Raw genomic sequence first — 26,351 nt, 5'->3', positions numbered from 1 at the left:
GCCTGGGCCCTTGAAACAGTGATGCTTCTGAGGCTCATAAGGTTTTCGGGGCAAAATCAATCGGGGCAACATCAAAATGAGAACTGTCCCAGGAAGTCCAGGATTTCAGTTCCAGTAAAGCAGGAGAGGGTTGAATGGGGAGAGGAGGGAGGAGACGCTGGTAGGGCAGGCAGTCTTCCGGGAAGCAGGGCTTCTAGTGCTGCCTCAGAGGCCTGTTCATTTCTGGTTTGGCCCAGGCTTTTCCTAAGACGGAGCACTTCCTTCTGTCCTCCTGGCCTCTGTGATGAGATCCAGGTACAACATGCGTGGCAACTCCATTCTGGGGAGGTGGAGGTGCAGTGCGGGCAGTGGAGCCTGGCCTCCTGGGATAGCAGTTGACAGATAAGAGGAAAGTTGGGGTCAGGGGATGTGGGCTGGGAGCTGAGGCATTTTATGGTGCCAGGGAAGTAGCCAGAGTCCTGTCCACCCCCACTCCCCACCTTTGGAAGTGGGCCCCCCTCCAACTCCTCACTGCATCTCTGCTCCAACCTGGAACCCTCCAAAACATTCTGACCTGGGGCTGCCCAGCCTCATGGAAACTCCTCCGGGGACCCCAAAAGCCACATCTGAAAGAAGCCAAACCCAGGTCCCTGCACGTCTCCACACATGGCTAGAGGCTCCACCCGCCTGAGCCCCAGAACACATCCTTCCTCCCATGACCCTCCCTCTTCTCTTCCAGGACATTTGCAGGTTGTCCCCAGAAGAGGTTGGACCAGAGATGCCTGCTCTGAAGGGGGCCCTCTCTCTCTCTCTGGCCTGGATTTCTGGAGCTCTCTGGGCCTGCTCTGGATGGTCTTTGGAAGGTCCCTGGGCAGGACCCAAGCAGACCCATCCTGGCTCTGAGGCTGAGAGAGGAAGTGGGCTTTGTTGTGCTGGGGCATCGGCTGGATTCTTAAGTTCGCTTTTCCCACCCTGCTCGTCTTGGCAGGGGAGCCCTCAGCTGGAGAAGATGCCCCCCCACCCTAGTGTCCCCTCCTCCCCAGCTCAGCACCATCCATCTCCGTCTCCCCAGAGCGAGGAATGTGGCTCCGGGACACTGCGGGGCTTGTTCCCAATCCCCTTCTAGCTCATTTCACTTGGGCTTTTACAGGCGCGCCTTCATCCCACAGGCTGCTGTCTGGGTTCTGGCTCTGACGGCGCAGACAGAGATCTCCCCTCCTCCCTGCAATTCCTCACGCTTCATTTTGTCCCAACACCATCTGAGGAGGCTACGCCGTGGGGGGTCAAGGAGCCCTGGTGTGGGAGCCGGTGGGGGCAGTGTCCCCCTTCTTCCCAGCCCTCCAGCCACTCAGCTGGCCTCTGCTGGAGCCTACAGCTGCACGGTATCTGCAAGCTATGCACAGGGTCTGCAAGCCATCCATCCCCTCACTAGCATTCCTGTCCGCGCCCCGCAAGCCTCGATTATTGGTGGAATTAGTACCGGGCTTCTTGTTGGCAGTTGCTAATTAAGACCATTTTTAAACGTGGTTATTAATGCTGCAGAGGGCTGTAGCCGCCGGCATCTATCACCCGCACCGCTGGCGAGGTGCTGGCTCAGGATGGCTCCCGCCTGCCTCCATGTTGCCCCACCAGGCTTCAGGTCTTCGAGGCAAGGGTTGGTGGGTACAGAAGTTTGGAGGGGGTTTAACTGAGCCTTCCAGAGAAATGGAGGGGCCGCCTTCACTCCAGGGTGCCCCCAAACTGGAACCGTGAGTGTGTGTGTTGGTTGGGGGGGGCACTGTGTGAGCCACGTGCTGCCAGTATCTTTCTTCCCCAGAATGTTCAGGGCTGCGTCAGGATGGAGCTCATGAAGACTCTAGGGAGAGCTTGGGCCATCCCCTAACGTGCCCCTCTGCTCTCCAGCAACCCAAAACCGGCTCTGCCTTGAGCCAGGTGAGGGGGACCATTTCAGTGAGACCCTCCATATAAAAGGGGGTGATGTATCCGAGTGGAGCACTTACCTCACAGTTTGTGGGTACCTACCAGGTGCCAGGCCTTAGGGATCCTCTCATAAATAAATCACCCTTCCAGGGCACTGTCCCAAATCCCTCCAGACTGGCTGAGGTCTGCCTCCTCTGTAGACCCCCTCACCCCCTTTCACGCTTCAGCCAGCCTCACAGCGTGTTGTAACGAGCTATTCATTTTTACCTGCTCACCCCCACTGGACCACGCCTTGCTCAAGGACAGCGGCTGCATGTTGCTTACTGCAAACAGTAAAAGTCTTTGTTGATTCAGCCTTCTGGCCCCGCTCCCTCCTCTCTGACCTCCAGCCTTGGCCTTCCAGAGCAGGATGTGTGGCACGGAGCCTCTGGCCCATTTTGCCTCGGTTGGACCCAGTCAGCCAGGACTCGGAGGAGGTGTATGTGGCCTGGCGTGCAGGGCTGGGCCTCTCAGGGGCCTTCCGAGGGAGCCGGTCCGCTCTCAGCAGGCCTGTCTGGGCTTCCCCTCCGGCCCAGCCTGGCCGCTGCACCCCTCCCTCTCCACCCATGTCCGGAGAGGCGGCCCAAGGCGGCTCAGGAGAGCTTGGGAAGGCACCCTCCCCCATACACCTGCTCTTCCCCATTCTTCTCCATGCGGATTTTACTGTCTTGACCCTTTCCTGCAGCTTTTGAAGGAAGGATCCACCAAGACTCTAGTGTCCCCCAATCCAGGAAAAGAGAAGAGGAAAAAGAAGTCCTGGAAACAAAACCCCTCCAACAACCTTAAAGTAGGAGAGATTGGTTGGAAGCCTTTTAATCCCTTAATCCCTCTCAGATGGGCCTTGAGACGTTAATGATTTTCCTAATTATTCCCTCCCATTTTCCCATCGCTCTGTAAGGACTTTCGAGAGGAGTGAAATTCCGAGTGAGCGGGTGTGGGATGAATGGTGGGCCCACCTCCCCCCGAGATCGAGCCCAGAGTCCAGGCGGCTGGGGAGGTGGGGGAAGTCGAGGAGCGCTCCAGCTGGGGGCTAGGGCTTCCCTGCCACTGACACCCGTGTGCAAAGCGGGCCTGGGACAATGGGGCTGTCGGGGGCTGCCTGAGAGGGCCAGGTGTGGGGCTGGGGTCCCCTCAGTGTGAATGGCCCATTATCCTGCCTAGAGGATGGGAGTGGAGGGTCTCTTTGTGTCCCCCAGGAAAGGCCCCTCTGGGTGATAATCACCCTGGGAGGGAGGTGGATGTGGTGATAAGGGTCTTTGGAGGGGGCCAAGCCTCCTCAGAGAACAGTTGGCCATTCAGGCCTTTGGCCCTTCTCTTGTTTCCAGCAGCCTGGGATCCTGTGGCCCATCCATGGGGGTGGGGGTGAGGGGGAGGCCAGCAGACATGGCCTGGCTCTGAGCTCAAGCCCCCTCCCCATCACCGTAGTCTGCTACACTAAGTTTGGGGGTAACCTGCAGGAAACCACCCCCAGACCCCCTTCCCAACCCCTACCTAGTCTTGGGTACCCTGGGGCCTTGCCTCACCTCCACCAAGACACTGAGTTTCTGAGAGTAGACCTTGATCCTGGCGTGTTGCTCTACTGTATAAATCACTCGCAGAGATTCTCATTCCACCTCTACAAACTCCCTGTGGGGTGAGGGCATCAGCCTCATTTCACAGATGACAAAACTGAGTTTCGGAGCAGTGAAGGGACTCGTGTGAGCTTACACAGCCAGTAGAGGCAAAACTGAGATTAGAGCCTGATCTTCCGATCCTAGGCGCAGGGCTTTTGCACCTGCTCCCTCTGCCTGGAATGCTCACCTCCCTAATGACCACGTGGCTGGCTTCCTCATCTCCTTTGGTCTTTGCTCAAATCACATCCTCCATGAAAGGAGAAGTCTGGAGTTTCCTGAAAAGTGACACGGGAGGTGGGGGAGAGTAGGTGGAGGTGCAGATGGAACGACCGGCCGTTGTTGAAGCTGGATGAGGGGTAGATGGGGGTTCGTTAGATTAGTCTATTTTTGCATCTATTTAACATCTTCCACAAGAAAAGTTTGGACAAAACCTGGCCTTCCGGAAGCACCTTATTTTAAGTTGAATTCACCACCCCAACTCCAGCCCTTATGTTCCCTTTCCCTTCCTATTTTTCTTCAGATCACTCATCAGCATCTCTACCTATTTTGAGTATTTGCTTGGATTCATGTTTGTCTCCCACAGTAGCCTCGCACGGCCTGAGGTCCTGGGGTCTGTTGGTGTGGGCTGGTGCCCTGGCACACAGAGCGGCACCTGGCACTTAGGGGCGCTTTGTCCATTATTAGCGAAGGCCCGGATGACCTGGGTTTGCGGCTGAAGGCTCTTGGCCAAGCCGCCTTGAAGCAAAGAAAGGGCGGCCCATCGGCTTGGGTTTCCGGCCTGTGGGGTCCTTCAGCACCTGGAGCCACAGCCGGAGGGTCTTTCCCAGCGCCCCCCAGCCTGGGCTAAGCCCCTAAGTGTCCCATTATGTACCATTCACTTCTCACTTTGTCGGGCCCGTCCGCAGCCGCTGCGTCCTTTTGTCAGAGGGGCCTGGGAGTGCGAGGGGCTATTACCACAAGGCCTCATTATTCCCAGCCAGAGCAATAATGATGAGTCCCTTCCCCAGGCTAGCACATTTTGCAGGGTCCCTCCCATTTAATAACTATAATAACAGCCACCATTTATGAGCCCCCACTTCGTGCCCCGCCGCGCCAAGCACTTTACATACATTATCTCATTTAATCCCCCCAACAGCTCTGGCAAATAGCTACTGTTTGTATCCCCATTTTTCAGATAAGAATGCTAAGACTGGGTGCCCAGAGCTCCTTTATCCTCAGCTCAGCCATACAGGGGGTGGAAGGGCAGGGATACACCCATGCCCCAGATGGGACAAGGAGGCGCAGAGACAGGAGGTGGCCTGGGAGAGAGCACACAGGAGATAGCAGGGCCCATGGCTGGGGCTGGGCAGCAAGCGTCCCTCGGGCATGTGCAGAGGAGGGTGGGCAGCCGCCCTCAGACCTCTTCAGGGGAGAGCAGCCAGGCCGTCACTGTGTGTTCACTGGGGCAGCTGCTGGCTTGGGGAGCTTCAGTGACTTGCCCTGTGCAGGGCTAGTGAGAATCCAGGGGCTCTGCCCGCAATGCCCACCCGATAGGGAGGGGGCGCTTCTGCTCCCTGGGCCAACACTGAAATGCTCTTAGAGGACCCGGTGGAGTGTGGGGCACAGGGACCATGCCCTGGGAGGAGGCAGGAGCAGGGTGAGAGAAGGGAGAGGTAGAGGGAAGGAACTGAAATTGCACTGTTTCCTCCCCAGTGAGGAGTCTCAGGGGTTCTCTTATGCTCTGGCCTTTGGGGTTAAACACTGTCCTTCCCAAGCTTTCAAAAAAGATGCAGTAATTATTATTTTAAATTAGATTTATTTCTGAATAATAATTTCTTCACTTTTTAAAATGTTAATTTTATTTATTTATTTATTTATTTATTTGAGGCTTCCCTGGTGGCGCAGTGGTTGAGAGTCCGCCTGCCGATGCAGGGGACACGGGTTCGTGCCCCGGTCTGGGAAGATCCCACATGCCGCGGAGTGGCTGGGCCCGTGAGCCATGGCCGCTGAGCCTGTGCATCCGGAGCCTGTGCTCCGCAATGGGAGAGGCCACAAGAGTGAGAGGCCCGCGTACCGCAAAAAAAAACAAACCAAACAAAACAAACAACAACAACAAAAATGTTAATTATATTTATTTATTTGAGGCTTCCCTGGTGGCACAGTGGTTAAGAATACGCCTGCCAACGCAGGGGACATGGGTTTGAGCCCTGCTCCAGGAAGATCCCACATGCCGCGGGGCAACTAAGCCTGTGCACCACAGCTACTGAGCCTGTGCTCTAGAGCCTGTGCTCTGCAACAGGAGAAGCCACCGCCGTGAGAAGCCCGCGCACCGCAACGAAGAGTAGCATCCCCCTTGCGGCAAACAGAGAAAGCTCGCTCAGCAAAGACCCAATGCAGCCAAAGAAATAATAATAACTTATTTGGCCATGTGGCATATGGGATTTAAGTTCCCTGACCAGGGATCGAAGCCATGCCCCCTGCAGCAGAAGCGAGGAGTCTTAACCACAGACCACCAGGGAGGTCCCCAGGAATTTCTTCACTTTAAGGGCATAAAACTTTAGAGGCCCAAAAGGGTGTACCACACAGTAAAGTTTCCCTCCTGCATCCGGGTCTCCACCACCCAGTTCCCATCCCAGAGGCAACTAATGTTCCTGGTCTCCCCTGTATCCTCCCAGAGCTGCTCAGACATTTCGTTATAAAAGTCAACACCGGCCCCTCACCAGGCCATTCATCTGTTTCCTAAATGCGTGGTAAGCACCTTCTCAGCCAGGCTCCAGGCGGCCAGAGAGACCCCTTACCCCTTAGGGGATCTAGGGGGTGCAGGGGAGAGGACGATCTCTCAGAAGGGCAGAAACGGAGCAGAAGGGATGGCCTTCCAAGGAGAGGGAACAGCATATGCAAAGGCTTAGCGGTGTGACACCTGATGTGTGTCCAGGTCCCTAGTGTGCCTTCTGCATGCGAGGCAGGAGGGGTCCGCACCACCTCGGTCAGGCTGGACTCCCAGAGTCCGGGGTCTTTGGGCTACAATCGGCATGCTCTTGCCCCTCAGCCTGAGGTCTCTCAGAGTCTACAGAGGGTTTGTTCATCCGTCCCTTCCTAGAAAGGAGCCACCCCTGGCCAGTGGGACCCCTGGCGTCTGCTTAGCCAGGGGGCTAGGCCCAGCCCTAGTCCCGAGGGGGAGACCTACTTTACCATGGCTGTGAGGGTGAAATCAGTTTATAGGGTGTTTTGTACAATGCTCAACACAGAGTACGTTTGCAGTTCGTGTTGGCGTTGTAACTGTTCCCAGGACACCCTAACCATCCCCGTCTCAATGTCCTCTCTCTGTGGGAACGTAAGTATCCTCCTTGCTCACTCCTGGCCCCCCAGATTCTTCTCCAGGCTCCCAGAACTCCACTGAACCGCAGCCTTCCCCTTGGTTTCTCAGGGAGGGCAGTAGGGGGAGCCTCGACGGGGCACAGGACCCTGTGAGCTGAGGTGTTCACAGTGGAGAGAAAGACTGCCCCTCCTGGCCCCTCAACTCCGCCTCTTCTCACCCACCCTCCTTTAAAAGGAACCCACCCCCCACTCATTACCGAGCCCCAGCAGCCAGGCCCTGGCGAAAGCCCTGGCTAAAGGCAGCAATTAGATCGTTAGCACCAGCCCCAACCCACCTGCTTGGAGTCCCTCAAACGCATTTTAATTATAATCCCTTAATCTCCCTCAGATGGCGAGGCTGGCTCTAGGGCTTTTGCCCCAAATAGCCCCTTCCCTCACTCTCTTCCCCCAATTAAGGGGTCCTCTCAGCAGAGAGCCCCTCTCCCAGCTAAAGGCCTCCCCGCCCGGGAGCAGCCGCCTCACAGGCTCTGTCGCCCTCTCTACGGGAAGTGGCCCCAGATGGCCGGCTAGTCCGCCTGACGTTCCCATGTGTGTGGCTGCGCCCCCTCGGATTACGTGCCTCCTGCCTCGGCACGAGCTGAGATGCCTGGGACCCCTTGTCTCTCCCTTGGTCTCCTCTTGTCCTGGTTTCTTTGTGTCCTCCGGGTAGCATCTCCCCCCCGACCCTTTCACAATGACTTCTATTTTCCTGTCAACCCATCCATGCCACCCTGTCCGGGCCAGCTGTCTCCTTGGCAATTCCATCCAGGAGCAGCCAGGTTCTGTCACAGGTGGAACTGAGGCCAGGGCCCTGACGGGACGTCTCCTGGTGGCAGCGCTCTAGTGACCTCCAGCTGACCTCAGCAGGGTGCAGCCTTGCCCTCCCGCCCCTCGTTGCCCATCAGGGCTCTGAGACCCTCCGCCACGTAGGGACTGGCAGAACATTGGGCGGCCTCTGTCCCTGAGCTCTGAGCAGGGCAGAGGCAGGGGGAGGGACAAGATGACCCAGCATGTGGCCCTGTCTGAAGCTGAGCCTGGATGAAGCTCTTTCCTGGGAAAGTTCTGTCACTAATTGACTTGCAAATGCCTTGTTTGTCCCCAGATTCATAATTAGTGCTAAGGATTTCTAGGGCCCCATCCCGGAGGGGGCTTTTTTTGGGGCAGCCTGTTCCTCTCCCCTCTCTGAGGTCGGCCGGGCTGGGGGTGGGCAGAGCCGGGCACCGGTGCCCAGCTGCCGTCCAGCGTTCCCACGGCTCTGGTGCCAGCGTGTGAAAGGCGAGGTGCGGGGGACGCGGGGGCTGGGGCTCCCCGCCATCCTTCAGCCGGGACCAGGGCCAAAGCCCTGAGGCTCCAGGAAACGCCAGAGCTGGGGAGCGGAGCGGGCAGTGGCAGTGGGTGGGGGCCGGCTGGCACCCCCAGGAAGAAGAGCCCAGCCGGTGCCTGGGCTGGCATTGGCCGAGCCTCCAGCAAAATGAATGGGCCAACAAGGGGCCTCTCTTCCCCACGGCTTCCCCACAAAGGCCTTGGCTACACCATGGGATGTGGGGGACCAGGGGCCACCGAAGGAAGAGGAGAGGCTATTCTCCAAGACGCCCCGACTCCCAGCCTCTGCATTCCCAGAAAGGGGCCCTGGGCTGGGGGCGCAGTGCCTTGGGTTCAGGCCCAGCTTGGACCTGGATCTGCTGAGTGAGGAGGGCAATCCTCCCAATCCCTGTGGGCCTCAGTTTCCCCCCACCGTATTATCCCTGGCGTCCTTCCCAGCCCTGATGTCCCCCTCCCGGCTTCTGCCCACTCAGCTACCCTCACAGCCACACCCTACCTTCCACCGCCAGTTCCCAGCCCTCGGCAGGCCCTCTCTGGGCCTGAGACCCAGCCAGACCTCCCCTCAGCGGGCAGCAGCACTCCTCACTCAGGCACAGCCTCCCAACCCCTAAGGCCCTTCAGTTCCCCTCAGGTTAGGAGGAGCGGCTTACCAGAAGGGAGGAGTAAGGAGATCCTAAGCCGTGGCTGCCTGCCATGGAGTCAGACAGCCCAGGGCCCTGCCATTTGCAAACTGCGTGACCTGGACCTGTCAGTCTGTCTGGGCCTCATCTGTGAAAGGCCTCACAGGGTTATCACCGGGAATAGTGAGACAGTGGAAGACACTCCATGTGGGACCTGGCACAAAGTGGATACTCAATCGAAATTCTTTTTTTTCCTGCCTCCCTTTCAAAGCTTTCTGCAGTCTGCCTGCGTTTCTGGGTGACTGAGATGTTCTTTCACAGTCCACCCCCATCTTTTTTGCCTGGCTCTCTCAGCAGCCCCTCTATATTCCTCATTTCCTCTACAGTTCATTTCACAGGACTGGCCATTTTCCTTTGGTAAGTTCTTCCCAAAGTCTAACCTTCTATTGCAGGTTGCTCCTCCCCAGGCCTGGCCTCTTCGCAGGCTGCCCTGCACCTGGGGCCCTGAGGGAAGGGGGTAGGGATGGGCTCTATGGTAACCCTGAGAAGAGAATGCCCTCTTCCCTCATCTGCATACAGACAGTCTCATTTGCATACAGACAGACCTCATCTGCATATGCTCAGTGGGACTCTGAGAGCAGATTCTTAAGTGTCTGCCTGGACCCTCCCAGCCCAGTCCTGGCATCCCTGTCGAGGGAGGGGTCCCTCCCCACCCCTTCTGCCCCTGTCTGGGTCTGGGCCTTTCTGTTTCCAAAAGGCAGCCCACCCTCTGTGGCTCCTCTCCCACCTGCTGTCACTAGTGTCCGGCTTTCTTTTCCTGTGCTCAGATAAGTCCTTCCTCCCACCTCCTCGTGCCGCCCCAGCTCCTTCACCAGGAGCCTCCCTTCCAAGCCAGGAGGCCAGGCCGCGAATGGAGGCAGAGGGCTGCTTTTCCCTGCCCAGGCCCCCCAAAACCCAGAGGGTAAGGAAGCCATAGAAGGTTGATGCTGAGGCTCCAGGGTCCAAACAAAAGCAGGGGGAGGGGGAGGGCAGACCTGGGCAACTTCCTTCTTGCTGAACCCAGGCCAGACCCGGTCTCCATTCAACCCCTCCTCCTCCTCCGGGGGCTGACCCCAGGGCTGCAATGGGTCCTTGCAAGGCTGCGCAGTTGGAAGGATCCTCAAAGTAGGTCTGGGAACTTCAGAAGCACTTGCCTGACCTGGTGAGCCCAGGCTCCGCCCCTTAAATATGCCAGATTGTGATACAAATGGAACTGCCTTTTCCTGGGCGCATCCTTGGCCTCAGTCAGCCCTCCTAGACCCTGTCCTTGTGGGGGGTCCTGGGGCTCCTTGGAATGTAGGTTAGGGGAGCTTGGAATTCTCCTCATGGGCCTCCAACATGCTGAGGACCCAGGACACAGCCCTTCCCCTCTCTGGCCTCAGTTTCCTCCTCACTGTAAAATGAGGAGCTGGGCTAGAACAGGTGGCTCTTACCGCGTTCCTTCTTCCTGGAAATCATGCCCAGGTGCCTAGCCAGCATTCTGTATGCAACTTCAGCAGATGCAAGGATCCCCCTGTGGTTCATCTTGACCTGAGGCTAGGAGCCCTGGTCTAGAGGAGCTAAAAATGCTGTGGTCAGTGTTTAAATGGAAGGGGAGGGGTGTGTAGACATACGTGCTTGGATGCGCAGAGTATCTCAGGGAGGACATAGGCACCAGTGGTTGCCTCTTGGGAGAGGAGGTGGGTGGCTGGGAACAGGGGAGGGTAAGAGGCATACTCTCCCTCTTGTGCTGTTGGAATTGAACCATGTGTATTATCTTAAGCCTTTTTATTTAGAAAAATCCCAGGATTCCAGCTATAGTTCCATGGAGGGATTGTTGTTAGATGGAGGAAGGACTTTTTAGGGAGTGGTAGAAGGCTTAAAAGGAGCTGGCACTCTGGACTCTGCTAACACTTTCCAGCAGGAACTCTCTAGAGATTGGAGGGGGGGGCGCTATCTTTTGGGGGAGCATGTTTTATGCAGGTGTGTTATGGGGCAAATAAGGCCAAGAGCACAGTTCCTTCTTGCTGTGGTTCCCCTGCTCCCTCAGGTTCCCTCCCAGGTATTGTTGGGAAGTCCTACCTGCTGTGTAACCTGAATCCCTTTTGTTAAGCATATTCATCCCCTTCTGCCTCTACTGAGGGTGGACAGAGAGGAAGCAGGAGTGGGTGGCCCCGTGAAGCAGGGATGCTCTTTATCTCTGGTCTGTTCAAACCCTGGAGGACATTTCTAAGGATGTGTCCCTTGGTGGCTGAGACAGAGGGCCATCCAGTGACCTCCCACACAGGCACTCTGGGGGAGCAACCCCACCCTCTCCCATCCTCTTGGTCCTTGGGGTGGTACCTAGGGGCCTCCTTGGCTGGGAGCATCAGCCCACTGCTCTGAGTTGGGACTGACCAGATCATGGATGGTGTTCCCAGGGGCCTTGGGATGGCTCAGAGAGGTGGGAGGAGCCAAGGAGATCTTTCCTCCCCAACCCATCCCCCACAGATGGGAGTTCTGTCTTAGTGAGGCTTCCCCCTTTGGTTGCAATGGTGGCTTTTATAGCATTGGTCTCTTAGAGGGAGCCCGGTACTGCCCTCCTCTCATTCAGCCCCTCCCCTGCCCAGGTACATCCACTACCACTAGTACTGTTGGTCAGTATTCAAGAGTCTTTATTAGACAGGAGATGGGACTTCCATCTCAGAGGAATCTCAGCTCAGACAACACAGGAGAAACCAGGACGGGTGGGATGGACAGCTTGTAGACCTGGGAGCAATGGTGAAGCAAAGTGTTATCCCAGGTGGCTCCAGGTACAGTGGGCTGCCCAGGCTGGAGGCTAGGGCCTCCCCACTTCTCTCTGGCTCAAAGGCTTCTTGAAAGAGCTCTTCAACTTGCTAGAGTTTAGCCTTATCTTTCAGTCAATCAGGACGGCTTCTCAGAGGGAACCCAAGCCAGCTGGGTGAAGTAGGTTCTTCTTTTTGGTCTGAAGAGAAAAAAAATGTCAAGATTGAAAAAGGTTCTCTTTGGATGGAGACCTTAGCAGGAGGCAGAGGGCACGTGTCCAGTGGCCAGGAAACGCGAGAGACCAGGGAGGGCTCCATGTAAGAGGGGGCCACCATGACAATGGATGAATCTAGGAGCGTCTTCTAGGTGCTCTACGCAGGGCCATGGCAGGGGTTGTGTGTGTGGAGGCGGAGGCAGAGAGGGCATGCCCAGGGCAGGAGCTCAGATCCCAAACAGGTGAGAGGCTAGGCAGTGGCCCAGGGCACTTGCTTCAGGGAGACAGAAAGCATATTTCCTTGGCTCGGGACAAACCCGGGAAGATTTTGTTGACTTCTACAGCTCCCGTGGCCTCTTCCCCAGTCCTGTCTTTAACCTGCAAGGACTGTTTCAGCATTCCTCAGACTTCACTCCTGCACCTGAGAAGGAGCGCCCCTTCCTCCCCTGAGGACACGCAGAGAAGGCCTCCCCCCCATCTGGCCGTCTCTCCTCTCAGTCCCTCCGACTGTGTTTGGAACACGTTCTGCAGGAAGTCAGCACAGGGGAGGGAGACAGCATATGCTGTGGGAGCCACCAAGTCCCATTTGAAGCCCAGCCCAACTTACTAGTCCTGTGACTTGGGGCTCTGATTATGCCTTGGTAAAGTGGGGACAGTATCACCAGTTTTCAGGACCGTTGGAAGATTAACTGAGACAATGGCTAGGAAAGGGCTTACACAAGCAAGCGGGTGCCAGATCAAGGTCAGTCCCTTCCTTCCTGGAGTGGAGGGAAGCTGTGCCTAGGAAAGAATAAAATCAATAGGGGCTGCACAGAAATCAGGTGTCAGAGGCACAGCTGTGGGCACAGCATTCCTTTCCTGCCCCACCCGGAGTGGGGAGCCCCCAGAGTTCTCCTCACCCGACTTCTCCAACAGCTTTAAAATCTGAGAAGATGGGCTTCCCTGGTGGCGCAGTGGTTGAGAGTCCGCCTGCGAATGCAGGGGACGCGGGTTCGTGCCCCGGTCCGGGAAGATCCCACATGCCGCGGAGCGGCTGGGCCTGCGAGCCATGGCCGCTGAGCCTGCGCGTCCAGAGCCTGTGCTCCGCGGCGGGGGAGGCGCGACAGTGAGAGGCCCGCGTACCGCAAAAAAAAAAAAAAAAAAAAAATCTGAGAAGAGAATTTCAGAAAGAAATTCTTTCTGAAATTCTAGGCCACACCGCTGCGCTGCCCATCTCTGCTCAGATCAGTGTCACCTTCCTCCTACCTAGACTCTCAGACTTTCCAGACTTGCCTCCTTCCTCCCTGTCCCACCTCCTCCTTCCCTGCCCTGCCCCCAACCCCACCTTTGCCAGTCCCTAACCTTGACCTTGACCATACTATGGAGGGGTGGGAATGGGAGGTCTGCCTCACCCATCAAACTGGAAGCTCCCCAAAGGTAGGAACTCAGTCTCCCTCAAACCTGGGCTCCTTGAGGCCTGTGTCCCTGACGCCCTCTGGCCCTATTCCCAGCCTGGGCTGGCTCCCAGAGGCCCGGAGGTGAGCCAGCTGCCCCTCAGTGCCCGCTAAGTCTGTTAGCATCTCCCTCCACAGCTCTCTTTCCCCTCCTTGCTCCAGATCCTCAGCCTGTCTGGGAACCCTGCTAGCCCCAGGCTGGCTGGATTTAGGGGAACAGCAGAGGAAACTGGTGTCTGTCAGGGCCTGGGAAGGGGTGGTAGATGAAGCCCAGCGCAGGGCCCTCCTCTGGGTGGGGGAGGAGGAGTCCAGATGGAACAGTCTCCGCCTGTTACACCCTCCCAGCTCCAGACAGAGGGAGCATCTCCTAGCAACCGTACAGTAGCAGGGGGCTGGGAAGAGGGTGGGGGCTGGGAAAGCGGGGCGGAGAACAGTGATATCGTAAATTATCCCTAGCCCCTCCCTGCCAGCCCACCCTTCCTCAGTTGAGAATGGCCTTCTTTCTCTCTCCACCTGCTCCTCATTCAGGATTCCCTTGCAAAGCTGGCCCCTGCTCAGTGCCCCTTATAGGTGCCCCTCTAGCTCAAGGTGACAATTCTCAGCCTTCTGCTTGAGCTACAGAAGGAGGGAATTCTTACCCTCCCAGGATCTCTCAGGGACCCTGCTGGAACGTCCCCAGTGGCTGGAGGGGGAGACTGCCTTCCACCCCCACTGCACCCGAGCTAGAAGACTATCACTTGCCAATGGTCTCTGGTTCCTGCCTCTCTCTTTGGGTGGGGATGGGGGCAAGGAAGGGAAATTTCAAAGCATTTGTGACACTGACTCCACTTCTCTAAACAAAAGGTTTTAGACTTGGGACCTCCAAGTCTTTAAGGGGCACTTGGGCCCCTCACCAATCTGGCCAAGTCTCAGTTTCCCTATCCCAACAGCTGGAGTCCGGGAAGCTCAATAAAGTGACTAAAGCTGGGTGGCAGTTCCTTCCTTACCTCTCCAATTAGCCATGTCAAGCCAAGGGTCAAAGAACTGGTACTTCAGCAGTACAGATCTTGGTTAGACACTGGAGAGGACTTCCCAAGACAGCAGTAAGCAAGATCATGGAATTTCCTGGTTGGAGAGAGGAAAAGTCTGTCAAAGAAACAGGAAGCTGAGTGGGAACCCCTTAAATTTTGTCTCATTAATGCTTTCTTAGCCATGTTAAATAACATATTAGAGAGTATTTAGCAGAGCCTGACATATAGTAAGCCTTCGTTTTGGCTATTTTAAAAAATCATATATTAATATGATTTTTTATTGGGTGGATATCAAGAGGAGAGATAAATCCCCTGGAGACCTATCTCCCATCCTCCAGGAACCCCATGGGAAAATCCAGATATGAGATAGTGCCCCAAGTACAAGATGGCAGCCAATTGCCATGGTAACAGCAGAAGGAGGAGTCTGGTTGGTTGCGGGGGCAGTGCCGGGAAGCCAGCTGGTGCCAGATGGACAAACCCAGCAGAAGGTAGCCCCAGCTGGGTGAAGCTCATGACCCTGTGCCCAGGGCTCTCCCTCCATATGCCAGCCTCAGCCTGTCCCTTCCCTCCAGGCCTAAAGGCTCCATTGCTATCTGTGGGGATTCCTCCTCGAGACTCTTGCTTGTACAACAAGGGATGACTGCTCAGAGACAAAAGACCCTCCTGCTCAAAGTCTCCCTGGCCCACCAGCCGAGAGGTCTAAACTGGTCTGAATTTAGCTCACTCCTGACAGTGCTGAGGAACCTTAAAATCAGGGACTTGGGAGGGTCCTAAGTGGCAAGGCTTGGAGGTACCATTTTGTCCTCATTCAGTGGAGGGTCACAATGTCTGGCTAAGGTTCCCTCTGGAGAGCATTGAGACGAGGGAGCAGAGTGGGTTAGGACAATGAAGGGAAATCGAGCTTCACTCCACCCCTCCTCTCTTCCCGGAATGGCTGGACAGTATTCACACAGGGACGGTGGGAAGTTCTTCCTGAGAAGGACGAAAGAAGCCGTGGTCATGGAGTCCATTTCACCACATAGTTGTTAAAAACAAGTGCCTCCCAAACCTGTCTCAGCAAGATGCTCACCTGCTTGAGACCAGAGAGCTCCAGCCAGTCCACAGAGCCCAGCCACGCTTCCCAGACAGGGCTTCATCACGTTCTGCACCCAGAGTCCCTTCACTCTCCTCCCCAGCAACCCACTCCCTCATTTCCAGACTCTGGAAGCCTTCCTGGATTGTCCCCATCTGCCTATCGTGGCCCCTCTAACTCTGTGTCCCTCAGCATTTAGAATGGGCACTGGACATCTGCACACAGCCTTTCATCCACACCGACATATTTGATCCTCAGGATAACCGTGGAAGGAAGTTAGGATCCAAAGACGTTAAGTGACTTGCCTAAGGCCACCCAGCTAGTAAGGGAGGGAAGATAGAATTTGTATCTTGACCAGCCTGCCCTATTCCAGGGTCGAAAACCAAAACCTCCTTCTTTTGTTGTTCTTCCTATGGCCGGAGCCCCTCTATCAAATCTGTGAGCAACCTGCCAGCTGAGGTGTGTCCACTGTCATTCTACCGCTTCCAGTGCCCCAAATCCAAACTTTTATTAGCAGGGACGGTGTACCCAACGGAGGGTTGGAGGTAGGGGAGAAGGTCTACCCACACTGCCAATTAGCATGAGTGACACTGAGGCCAGGCAAGGAGAGAAACCTCCCCTGGGTGTGGAGACCGAGGGGACCTTGGACTCCTTTTTGGGCTCTGGTCAGTCTTGATCCCAACATAGCCCTCCCTGGACAGGGAGCCCTGTGCAGAGCTGGAGGGGACTCTTATGCTGGAAGAAGAGAGAGGCTCCGGGCGGGGCCAGCCGCAGAGGTACTATGGGAGGGCGTGTACAGTTGGGGAAGGGAGGCTAGACAGGCCTGGCAGGATCGGAGATACACCTGGAAAGACATGGGGAGGGAGCAGGGGCAGAGCCTTGGTGCTGGAGAGGAGCCTGTCCGGGGAACGGCTCTACCATGGATGGCCTCACTGTGAGACCTGGCCAAATCTCAGCTTCTGTTTCCTGCCAGGACCTGGCTAAAGCTTGAGGCCACCCCTCACCCTCCCCTCCTCCAACCCCATTCCAGCCCACTCCCAGTGGGCCCTGGGAGCTAAGCCCCCGCACCTGACATGGCCACTTCCACAGCTACTCACAGAGAGGTCTTTGTGCAGAGGCTGCGCCTGGGGGAGGGGCGGTAGGCGGCACACCCACTTACATTCCACCCTAGTGGCCGGCAGTGGCATCGTCATCTCCTCAGCTGTCTCTCCAGCCTCTCACCCCTTCTCTAGGAAGAATCTCCTCAGAGCCTTGGCCCACCCCTGGACCCTCCCTTACCCCTTCTCCCACTCCCTCCTCCAGGAAGTTTCCAGGACTGAACTTCTTTGTTCTTCACTCCAGTCCCCAGAGGTCCATCTCCTGTCCTGACCTCAGGGCACTCACTGTGCTGGGGACCAACCTTGGCTTCTCCACGTCTCTTCCCAGGGAGCTCCCCTGAGCCTGCCCGACCGTGCAGGTGTGTGTGGCCGAGAGGAGTGAGGGTGATTCTAGAGGGGGAGAGGCAGAGACCCTTCTTCAGGTGGCTCCCACTCCTTTCACATTCCTCTCTTTGTTCAGAACCAGCCAAGAGCCAGTTAAGTATCTGGTTGGTGCTGGGCTCAGTGGGCAGCTAGATTCGGGTTTCCTTTCATCCTGGGGGTGGTTATGTGCTGTCCCCGAGCCATACTCTGCACTCAGCACCTCTGAGGCTGTCAGCTAACTGCCCAGTACCCCCATCAAATCCAGTCTCCCTGGTGAAGCACATAAGCCTCCTAATAACCGAACTTCTGCCTCCATTTCCCATCTCCTCCCAGTCAGACTCCCTCCGAGGGACACGCTAGTCGCCTGACACAACACGCTCTTCCCTACCTCCTTGCCTTCACATACGCTGTCCACTCTCCACCACGCACTTCGTCAGCCGCCTTAGACTGTTAGCCCCTGCTTAACTTTGATCACTTTTATCCCCTTTATTTTATCACTTATCTTTTGGCTCCCTCCGGGAAGCCTTCCTTAACTCACCTAAGGTGTCCCAGGGCTCCGGCCCCCATGCGGCCACAGCACCTTGTATAAGTCTTCAGGACAGCAGCCTTTACACTGTCTTGTAATTATTCATTTCTGCCTCCCCCACCAGGCTGCTAGGCCCTCAAAGCAGCTTTCACCTTCCTCTTCAACACAGCATCTGGCACACAGTAGGCACCCAATAAATGCCTGGAGATATGGGTAAGGGAAAGGAAGGCATGGATGTGAGAAGCGCTACTGAGGACGAAGTGATGGGCTGTGATGTGACTGATCTGGATGAAGGGGAAAGGAAGAAGGCAAATCCAGGATAATGCTCAGGATTTGCACCTGAGGACCTAGAAGTTTAAGGATGCTATTGATAGAGGTGGGGAAGCAGGAATGTAGCTCAAGACTTAAAGCACAATGCTGAGTGAGTAAGCATCTGAATGCCCTCCCTATGTTTGGGGAATGGCCATCTCATGAGTCTTGGAGGGAGGTTGTACTTATAAGCCACTACAGAAGCCAAAAGCACAGGTACTTTCCCTGGTTTCCTTGCAGCTAGGGCCTGGTCATGCGGTCCAGGCTTAGCCAATCAGATGCACCACTCCAGTCTGATCTGGGAGCTAATGACAGGACCACAGTAGTTAGGGTGCAAATCTGGAGTTTAGAGAAATGAGTGAGCGTTTATAATTCCAAATGATGGTTGAAATGATAAAAGTGAAAGAGCATGAGTGGAAAGGAAAAAAAAGAGCTGAGAGCAGAACTTTGGGAAACAATTCTGACTGGAGAACTGATCTACCCAGAGGACTGAATGACTAGAACCCAGAATGAATAATCAGGGATCTAACAGAAGAACCAAAGGCCACAGGAGAAGACATCAGTATGAAATGGATATCAGTAGGAAATGTTCCACAGAGGTCACCAGGCTTGAGCAAGGGCCATTTGGTCCAGTTGAAGAGTCTGTGTGAGAGGCTGGAGAGGGCACAGGTTTCACCAGTTATGAAGGTGGAAGCCAGACTGATGGGCTGAGGAGAGAAGACTTGGAACTTCACCTCAAGTACATAGCGAGGAGCCCTTCACAGACCCCAGAGAAACCCTCAAACTGACAGATAATCCTGCCTGCCCACACCTTACCCTCTCCCCCTCCTTTTCCTGCTGATACTCCCAGTTCTGATTCTTCCTGTATTTTTTTTTTACACTCTTCACAGTCCTCCAATTTCTCTAACCACTGGCACCCATGAGGGGTCTGGAACTAAACTCAACACAGAGGCCTCTCTACCACCTCTGATCGTATGTGAGGTTCATGTCTCTTCTGGGGCTGCCATCCCTCATCTCTCCCTCCTTCCTTCTCTCCCCATCCTCTTCTCACAATTCCACTAGTAGGAAGATCCAACAATGTTCCTGGTCAGCCAGAAAGTCCTTCTTATGGTCTCACCTCCCTCCCTGTCCACCAACCAAGGCTGGCTCTCAGCCCACACCTGTCAGAGGCGGCCATTTTATAGGCGCCAGCTACCTAAGATGGTGGCCTCCCTCTCTCCCTCTGCTTCCGTTCCCACAGCTTGCCTCCTACCCTTGCCCCTTTCTTTCTGAAGCCTGAGCCCAACAAGGTGGGGGGCCAGGCTAGGGAGCCAAGGCCGGAGGAAGCAAGACAAAAAAGGACAGAAAAGCTGGCCCCTTGGCATCTCTCTTTGGCATTTGAGTCTAGCATAGGGAGGGAGGGCAGAAGGGAAGAAAGAAAGTAGTGTGAGTTTTTATTTCTGTCTTCTTCCTGCCACCTCCCCCTCCAACACATACACTTTGATGAAAACAAAATCTCTCCCCTTTTCTCTCTTCTCCAACCCCCCCCCCCATTTTTCCTGGCTCCTACCAAGAGCCTCCTGGAATGCAAATGAGTTGTATTATGCAAATGTATGCAAATCAGGCTTAACAAGCGGAAGGAGGGGGCAGAATGCCTAATGAGTAATGGCGGAGGGTACAGATGGAGGGTGGCAGGAATGACCCCATCTTCTCTGTTCCCACAGCCTGGGGGCTTGCTGGGGGTAGTGAGGTGTCCTTCACTTCTGGGAAAGAGTAGGGGAAGGCACCGTTGCTTCAGCTGAGAAGGCCTAGGATGGCCTTGGCTATAGGTGAGGGACAGGAGAGCTTGGGAGGAGACAGGGTTAAGTACAAGGGACTCACTTATACAACCTTGCCCAGAGACTCTGGATGTACCAGCCTCCCTGCCTGTATGGTCTGCTGATGGCTGAACCTTCAGCTGAAAAGAGGGTGATGCTTATGCATGCCATGGCTTGTGCATCAGAAAGGAGGATTCCCAAGGGAAGATTCCTAACCAGACCCAGGTTCTTCCTGGGTGGGGGGGTGGGGGGGTGCAAGCTGTCTCTCTTTGTGCTTTGGAAGGTGGGGGTTGGGGTGGTTGCCATGGCAACATAGCATGGAACACCCACCTCCCCAACATCCAGCCCCAGAGGACCTAGAGAGTTGGGAGGGATAATGGATTGACACCCCCTGATGCCCCCACCACCTGGCACTGCCAGCCGGAGATGGCGGCATCAAATCCTAGAAAGAATGGTCCCTTTGTTTCCAGGCTTGCGGTGTTGGGGGAGCAGGACTGGGCACACAGAAGGGCCTTTCCCAGGCCCCATTCCAGTTTGCGTGACTCTTGCCGGCCTCTGGAGACTCCTTGTGGCCATCCACTGGCCTCTTTGCCCTGGCAGGTTGTTGCCCCCTTGCCTTGTCTCCCATGGGCTTACCAGCTACTGCTAGGTATGCCTTCCCCTGTGCTTCTCTCTGAGGCCTCCCTTCCCAGCCTTCTCAGACAGAGAGAGCAGTCAGTTCCATCTCTTCCTGGCTTGTGTGGACACACCTCACATGTCTGGACATGAATCCTGTCTTTTGTATGGGGGCAACCTGTGAACTCTACCTACCTGCAATAGGGCTGCTCCACCCAACTCAGGCAGGGAGACTCCTTAAGGAGGTATCAGACACAACAAGACGGCCAGGCTGGAAACCGGGAGCCTGGATCTTGGCCTTTCCACTAACCAGCTGAGTGACCTTGGTCATACCTCTTGCACTCTCTTGGGAATCTGTAGAATGAGGGCTATAGAGCTGATGCTATCTAAGGCGCTGCCTGATCCATACACTCTGTACCTTACATGAGCTTAGGTTAAATTCTTCCTGAAATTTAACCCTCAACCTCCCTACTGCTGAAGCCCTCTCATTCAGACTCCCCAAGGTGGACAAACCCAGTTTCCTGGAGACGGAATGGCAACTGCCCTCAGCCTCTTCCTCTCCCTGAGACTCAACAGCTGCCTGCAAACAACTCCCCAAAATTAAAAATTCTAGAGTCTTTGATATATAACCGTGCAGACAGGATCCCCTCCTAACCCTCCCGAAGGGGGTCAGCACAGCCACCGCACTCACCGCCTGGGAGCTGTCCGTGGTGCTGGATACGGCTCTGGTGCCCTTGTGGAGGAAAGAGGGCGGGAGGGTGGTGGAGATCCCACCCACCCACCCCAGAGGAGAAGCTAAAGGGAAGAGAAGAAGCAGAAACATTTGGAAATAGCAAGGAAAGGGGCAGATGTATTTCTGAAGACAGTTTCTCCTCCCTGAAGATCTCCAAATAGCCAATACTACTTTGGGGGAGGAAGAGATCAAGAGTCAATGAAACTCTGAAACTCACACTCCTTCATCCCTAATGATTTAAGTGTCCCGGATTAGATCAGTCCTCATCTGGATCCTACTTGGAAATCCACATGGAGATGGAGTCATAGTTTCTGCCCTTGGGGTAGAGCTCAGGCTGAAGTAGTGGACAGGTTACAGACTTCGAAATTCCATCCTAAATTCTAAGACTCCTACGAGGAATCTAGTAATAAAGATGAGGAAGATACACAATCTGCCTGATAGTATTATGGCTCTTAGGAGCTTGTGGGGGGGGGTAATAGAAAGGTAGGGAAAGTAGGAGAGGGTGTGTGTGTGCCTGCTTGCATGTGCACAGGTGTGTGTGTGTGTGTGTGTGTGTGTGTGTGTGTGTGTTTCCCAGGCAGAGAGATGAGCCTATATCAGTGGTTCTTAACCTTAAATGCACATTTAGAAACACCAACGGGCCTTTTAAATGATACTGATGCCTAGGCCTCATTCTCAGGCACTCTGGGATACGCTGGACCCAAATATCAGTATTTTTTAAAACGTTTCCTAGGTGATTTTAGTGCATAACCAAGTTCAGAATCCCTGGTCTGGAAGAAAGCAAATAAGAAAAATTTCAGGGGTTAAGCCTGAGCAGCTGGAGGAAGGGGCAATGCTAGGGCCCCTGGAGAAGGGAATGAAGAGGGAGGAGAAGGACAAACATATAACCTCCCCTCTCCTAGGAGTTCCCAATGGCCCCAAGCCTGGCCTGGAGACCGACTCAGGTGTTGGGCCTGTCTCTTCTGTGCTGTGGGAGCTCAAACCATTCCAAGGCAATGAGATGAACTTTCCCCCCACCCCAGTCCCTTGTGCAGAGACAGGGAATGGGTGCAATGACCCTGAGGGCGTGCTGTTCCCCTTCACCCAGAAGGTCCCCAGGGAGGCAGTTGTGGAAGGTAAACAGCAACAATGGTCTCTTTCAGTGTCCAGATTCCAACCCTTCAGTCCAATTAGCAGACACAGCAAACAGCAATTCAGCTGCCTTCAGCCGCTGTCATAACAAACTCAGAGCAGCCTTAATGGGGGGATTAGGGCAAGAGGAGGGGGGGTGTCATTCTGAGCCCTGGGAGAGCCTGGGTGGCAAGGAAGGGTTCCCCTTTTTCTCTTACCTCTCTCCTATCTAAATATGCCCTGGCCCACACTTACCTTCCACAGCCCTGTTCTTCATTCTCCTCAAAATTCTGAGAATGTTTCTATGGTTTCGTCTACTCTTTCCCTCCAATGATTTTAAAGCATTAACCTAAACTCATTTAACAGCTAAGGAAGTTGGTACACCCTGCCTCCGAATGAGACAGTGTTCTAACCACTCAAGATCTCTGAGGTCTCAATAGCAAAGGAAGGAGGATGGAAAGGTCAAAGGTCCCCACAACATCACTGTGGAAAGGAGGTGAAGAAATAAATATCAGTATTCCAACTCCCAAACCTTGGGAAGTACAGGCCTCAGAAGGACTTCCAGATGTGGAAGAATGCAGAGGGGCCTGTGCTCTCTGGTGAGTTATCACCCTTGGGAATCAAGAGTCAGCAGTTGGGGGACTTCCCTGGTGGCACAGTGGCTAAGGCTCCACACTCCCAATGCAGGGGGCCCGGGTTCGATCCCTGGCCAGGGAACTAGATCCCACATGCATGCCGCCACTAACAGTTCTTATGCCACAACTAAGGAGCCCACATGCAGCAACTAAGACCCGGAACAACCAAATAAATAAATAAATATTTAAAAAAAAAAAAAGAGTCAGTGGTTGGGAAGGTGGGGGGTTGGGAGACAAGAAGACAGAAAACACCCCCTCCCCCTTTTTCTTTTCTGGCTGCACTCCGCAGCATGTGGGATCTTAATTCCCAGATCAAGGATTGAATCTGCACCCCCTGCATTGGAAGCACGGAGTCTTAACCACTGGACCGCCAGGGAAGTCCCCGAAAACACCCCTTCTTAAAGTCTTTCAACAATGAAGAAAAGTCTGCATACTGATAGACAGAACTCTCTTTGGTTCGTTAATTATACCCACTACCTAACTGGTCCTTTAATTTAATAAACTCTTTTTAGTAACTCCAGAAGCTTAATAGAATAAATTTGGAATTATCATTTACACAGCCATAGCTCTTTATCTACATAAGTCAGTTTACCAATCTTAAGTACTCTTACCAATACATGGTAAGATCCATTAAGGAGAAAAAAATACAATGGTCATTCTGCCACGTGGACTCCAGCCACTTCCCTTAACGGGCTTCCCGGGGTCTGTTCCTCCTCTCCCCAGGCTTCAGACACTGCTTCCTCAGGTCCCAAGAGTCCCTCCTCAACTCCAAAGCTGAAAAGGAGGAGGAATTTTCTCAAGTTTAAGTGTTTTGAGATCCTCAGTCGAGAATGTGCCAAAAAGCTGTCCTTTGGCACTCTGAGATCAATCACATGCTTTCAAACAGTCATTTCAAACTGTAGCCTTTAGCTATTCTGCAATCCAAGAATTCCTCTTTACCTGTGGGTATCATAACATATAAGATCTTTTATATAGAATTCTTCATTTGCTCCATGTAACAACCCTGAGGATATAAATGCTTACCCCCACTGTACAAATATCTGATCTGAGGCTGGTTAATAATGGCACCTAAACATAGACCTTGGTTCAGTTACATTTGCTCATTCTCTTTCATTCCCTAGCCTTTCTGATTGTGTTGATTCCTGTTATTGTAAGGACCTTTCAACAAAATCTTTTTTGATGCCCGGATTGGGAAAATTTTGGCCCCGGGTGAGGGTGTGAGTGAAAATGTAAAACTTGAGACAAATATTTAGAAGAAAATTTCCTTTGAACTCCTGGACTCATAATTCAATAGGGGAAGGTATTGGGATAAAGGGATGAGGAGAGAAATAGGTAAAGAACCTAGCTTAAAATTTGTTTTCCAGTAGGAATAGGTGGATGTAGCAAGATCCGAAGAACAGAACTAAAAATTCTTGGACGCAGAAACGTGATGATACAAAAGAGAAATTGGTAAGGCCCTTCTGTGCCCCTTTCAACCCAGCCTCCACGCATCCCCATTCCATCGGTTCTCCTATTGGGTTTAGCTGGAGGAAATGCTATCTGGTATAAAGGCTGGGGGAGGCAGAAGGCAGGACTCAGTGGTGTCACTGTGAGGTCTGCATTTGGTAAAGCCCCCCAGATCCCAGAGTGTCTCTTCCTCTAGTGGCTTTATAGCTATATGTAGCCAGGAATCCCTAATCTCACATCTGAGCTTCCTACCCACCATGGATCACGCACATCCAATCTCATACCAGGTCACACATCACTCGGTTTCTCACCCTCATAAGCAGACATACACGGCCCACAGATACTGTCACCCATCATTCTCCTGACAACCCTATCCACACACCCACACACCGTATGTACGCATGAGGCAGACAAAAACCCTCACTCCCACATCGCTCCTGCCTCCTATTCCCCCTTTCCATTGAGGTGCTTGTTTTGTAGGATGTAAACCCTCAACCCGCCAGTGCCCTCAGGCCGTCTATTCTCCTTTGGAGATCCTGTGGTCCAACGCATTAATGGGCTACAACAATAATAACATAAAGCCAAATGGTGTGGCTAATAATATAGGTTTGAAGTCTCCTGCGGATGAGCAGATCAGCAGATCTGCTCAGCAGATCCCAAATACACATTTCCAGCTAACTACATGAAAAGTTAAAAAAAAAGAGTCAGCCCATGCTCACAACCAGGCCTTGCATCTCACAGTGGGGTTTCCCTCTCCGCTGATGCACAGATTCCCTCCCTTCTTAGCTCACTCCCATCTCAGTCTACCTACCTCACCCTCTCTAGTCCTTCCCTCAGGCAAGCATGGTAGAGTAGAGAAGTAGAGAAAGTATTGGATTTGAAACCACTGAGTGACATTAGCAACTCCTTTGAATGCGTAGCTCCTGTTTGTAAAATGCGGTTAACAGCAGCGACCTCACAGTGTTGGAGGATCAAAGGAAGGCACCTAGGCAGAGTGCTGTCACTGGGAAATACGGTGCGGTGTTAGGGATTAATAGCGCCTGCCCCAAACCCACTCCCTTTCTTCCTAATCCTGTCTCCAGCTGCACACCCCCGCTCCAAAAAACCAGATTTCAAACAGCTGAAAAAAGCAAAAAGGCCGTTAATCTCTCTTTCCTCCAAACCAGGAAGAAGACATAGGCACTCTGGACTCTCTGAAGCCCAATTGTTTTAGTTTGAATTCCCAAATATTTCTCCCATGTAATATATAATTGAATCATAATCTTGTAGCTATAAAATCAGCTCCTGGGAGGAAATTTTAAATTTACACAGGCAAAGGGAGTCAGTACGAGGTCATTTGTCCAGTTGTCCTGCCCTGTGTTCTGGAATGCGGGGGGTGGGGTGAGGGGATGGTGGGGAGTTGTCGGGATGGGGAGAAAGTAATAAATGCAGAGGGGCCCACTTCTAGTTTTGCCACAGTTACATTTATTCTACCAAGTGACTAGACCATCCTCCACTCAACTGTACCTAAACACCCTTTTGCTTAAAATATTTAGGTCAGGCCAGATAAATGGATTCTTTTAGGAAAGGCCCTGATTAATCTCTCTAATTCTTTGCTTTCTCTGGGCAGCATAAATACCAAGCGACAAATTCCTTTGTGTTGGAGCTCCTTGAGGCCATTTGCTCTTGGAGATGATTTCCAAGACAGTGAGGATGGAGTGGGGAGGTAGGGTGTCCTGAAAGACCCCAACTCAACCCCTTTAGTCAGTGAAGACAAAGCTGGCATGAGAAGCTTTTCAAGACATCAGATTCGGGTCCTGAGTAGGAAGGAGGAAAGAATATGAAAACAAGGAGGCCGAGAAATACTCTGCACTCTGTCGCCCCGGACCCAGGCTGGGCAAAGAGGTTCCCCAGCCACCCTGTCCTCTTTTTGAGCGACCCCGCCCCCACCCCCTGTACTTCCAGTCTACCTCCACTTATCTCCACCTTGCCATTCTCGGCTCCCGATCTAGCTGGATAGACTTACGTGGCTTCAGGGAGCCCATCAAAGCAAAGGCTAGCCTTCTCAGGTGACCTCCCCCAAACTCTCCCGCCCCAGCAATAGCTGTGAATAGCCTGCGGGAAGCCGTTCACCAGCGCCCACGGGAGAGGCCTGGCCCAGGAACCCCCGGCACCGTCCGGAATAACCCTGCAACAAGATTGCAACAGATCTCTCCCTTGGAGCAGCTTCCCCGGCAGTGACCCAATCCGCAGACTGCCAGAAAAGGCCCCATCCCGAGAAGTAACCACAACGCCCTTTCTTGCTACCCTCCACCCCCCGACTCGGCGGGGGAAGGTACTGCCTTGAGCCTGGCTATGGGGCCGCGACTCCTACCTGCGCGGACCGAAGTTGGAGGGTG

The 26,351-nt window shown here is 54.0% G+C and overlaps 1 protein-coding gene and 1 long non-coding RNA gene across 13 annotated transcripts in view; one reads left to right on the top strand and one right to left on the bottom strand.

The window, feature by feature from the left end:
- Nucleotides 1-25,540, top strand: part of RHBG (Rh family B glycoprotein) — a 52,167-nt gene extending 26,627 nt beyond the window's left edge. For 9 of the 11 annotated variants that reach the window (XM_073806171.1, XM_073806131.1, XM_073806134.1 and 6 more), the window contains one exon: nucleotides 719-2,254. In XM_073806171.1, coding sequence (XP_073662272.1) covers nucleotides 719-1,105 — 387 coding nt within the window. In that variant the 3' untranslated portion in view covers nucleotides 1,106-2,254. Of the gene's footprint in view, nucleotides 1-718; nucleotides 2,255-23,891; nucleotides 23,977-25,139 lie in introns of those variants that run through there. The other 2 variants (XM_073806166.1, XM_033857170.2) reach the window with 2 other exon arrangements.
- LOC117312423 (uncharacterized) lies at nucleotides 11,491-20,782 on the bottom strand. Of its 2 annotated transcripts, XR_004526704.2 has the most exons (4): nucleotides 20,741-20,782; nucleotides 14,248-15,243; nucleotides 12,546-12,608; nucleotides 11,491-11,813 (listed from the first exon to the last, which is right to left on the bottom strand). It is a non-coding gene; the product is annotated as an uncharacterized lncRNA (long non-coding RNA). The 2 variants fall into 2 exon arrangements; XR_012332536.1 differs by lacking the exon at nucleotides 12,546-12,608.
- Nucleotides 25,541-26,351: the final 811 nt, after the last annotated feature.

Source organism: Tursiops truncatus, chromosome 1, assembly GCF_011762595.2.
Source record: "Tursiops truncatus isolate mTurTru1 chromosome 1, mTurTru1.mat.Y, whole genome shotgun sequence".
Classification (NCBI taxonomy): Eukaryota; Metazoa; Chordata; class Mammalia; order Artiodactyla; family Delphinidae; genus Tursiops; species Tursiops truncatus.
The sequence above is the reverse complement of the archived record's forward strand: the minus strand, read 5'-3'. Positions and strand labels throughout refer to the sequence as shown.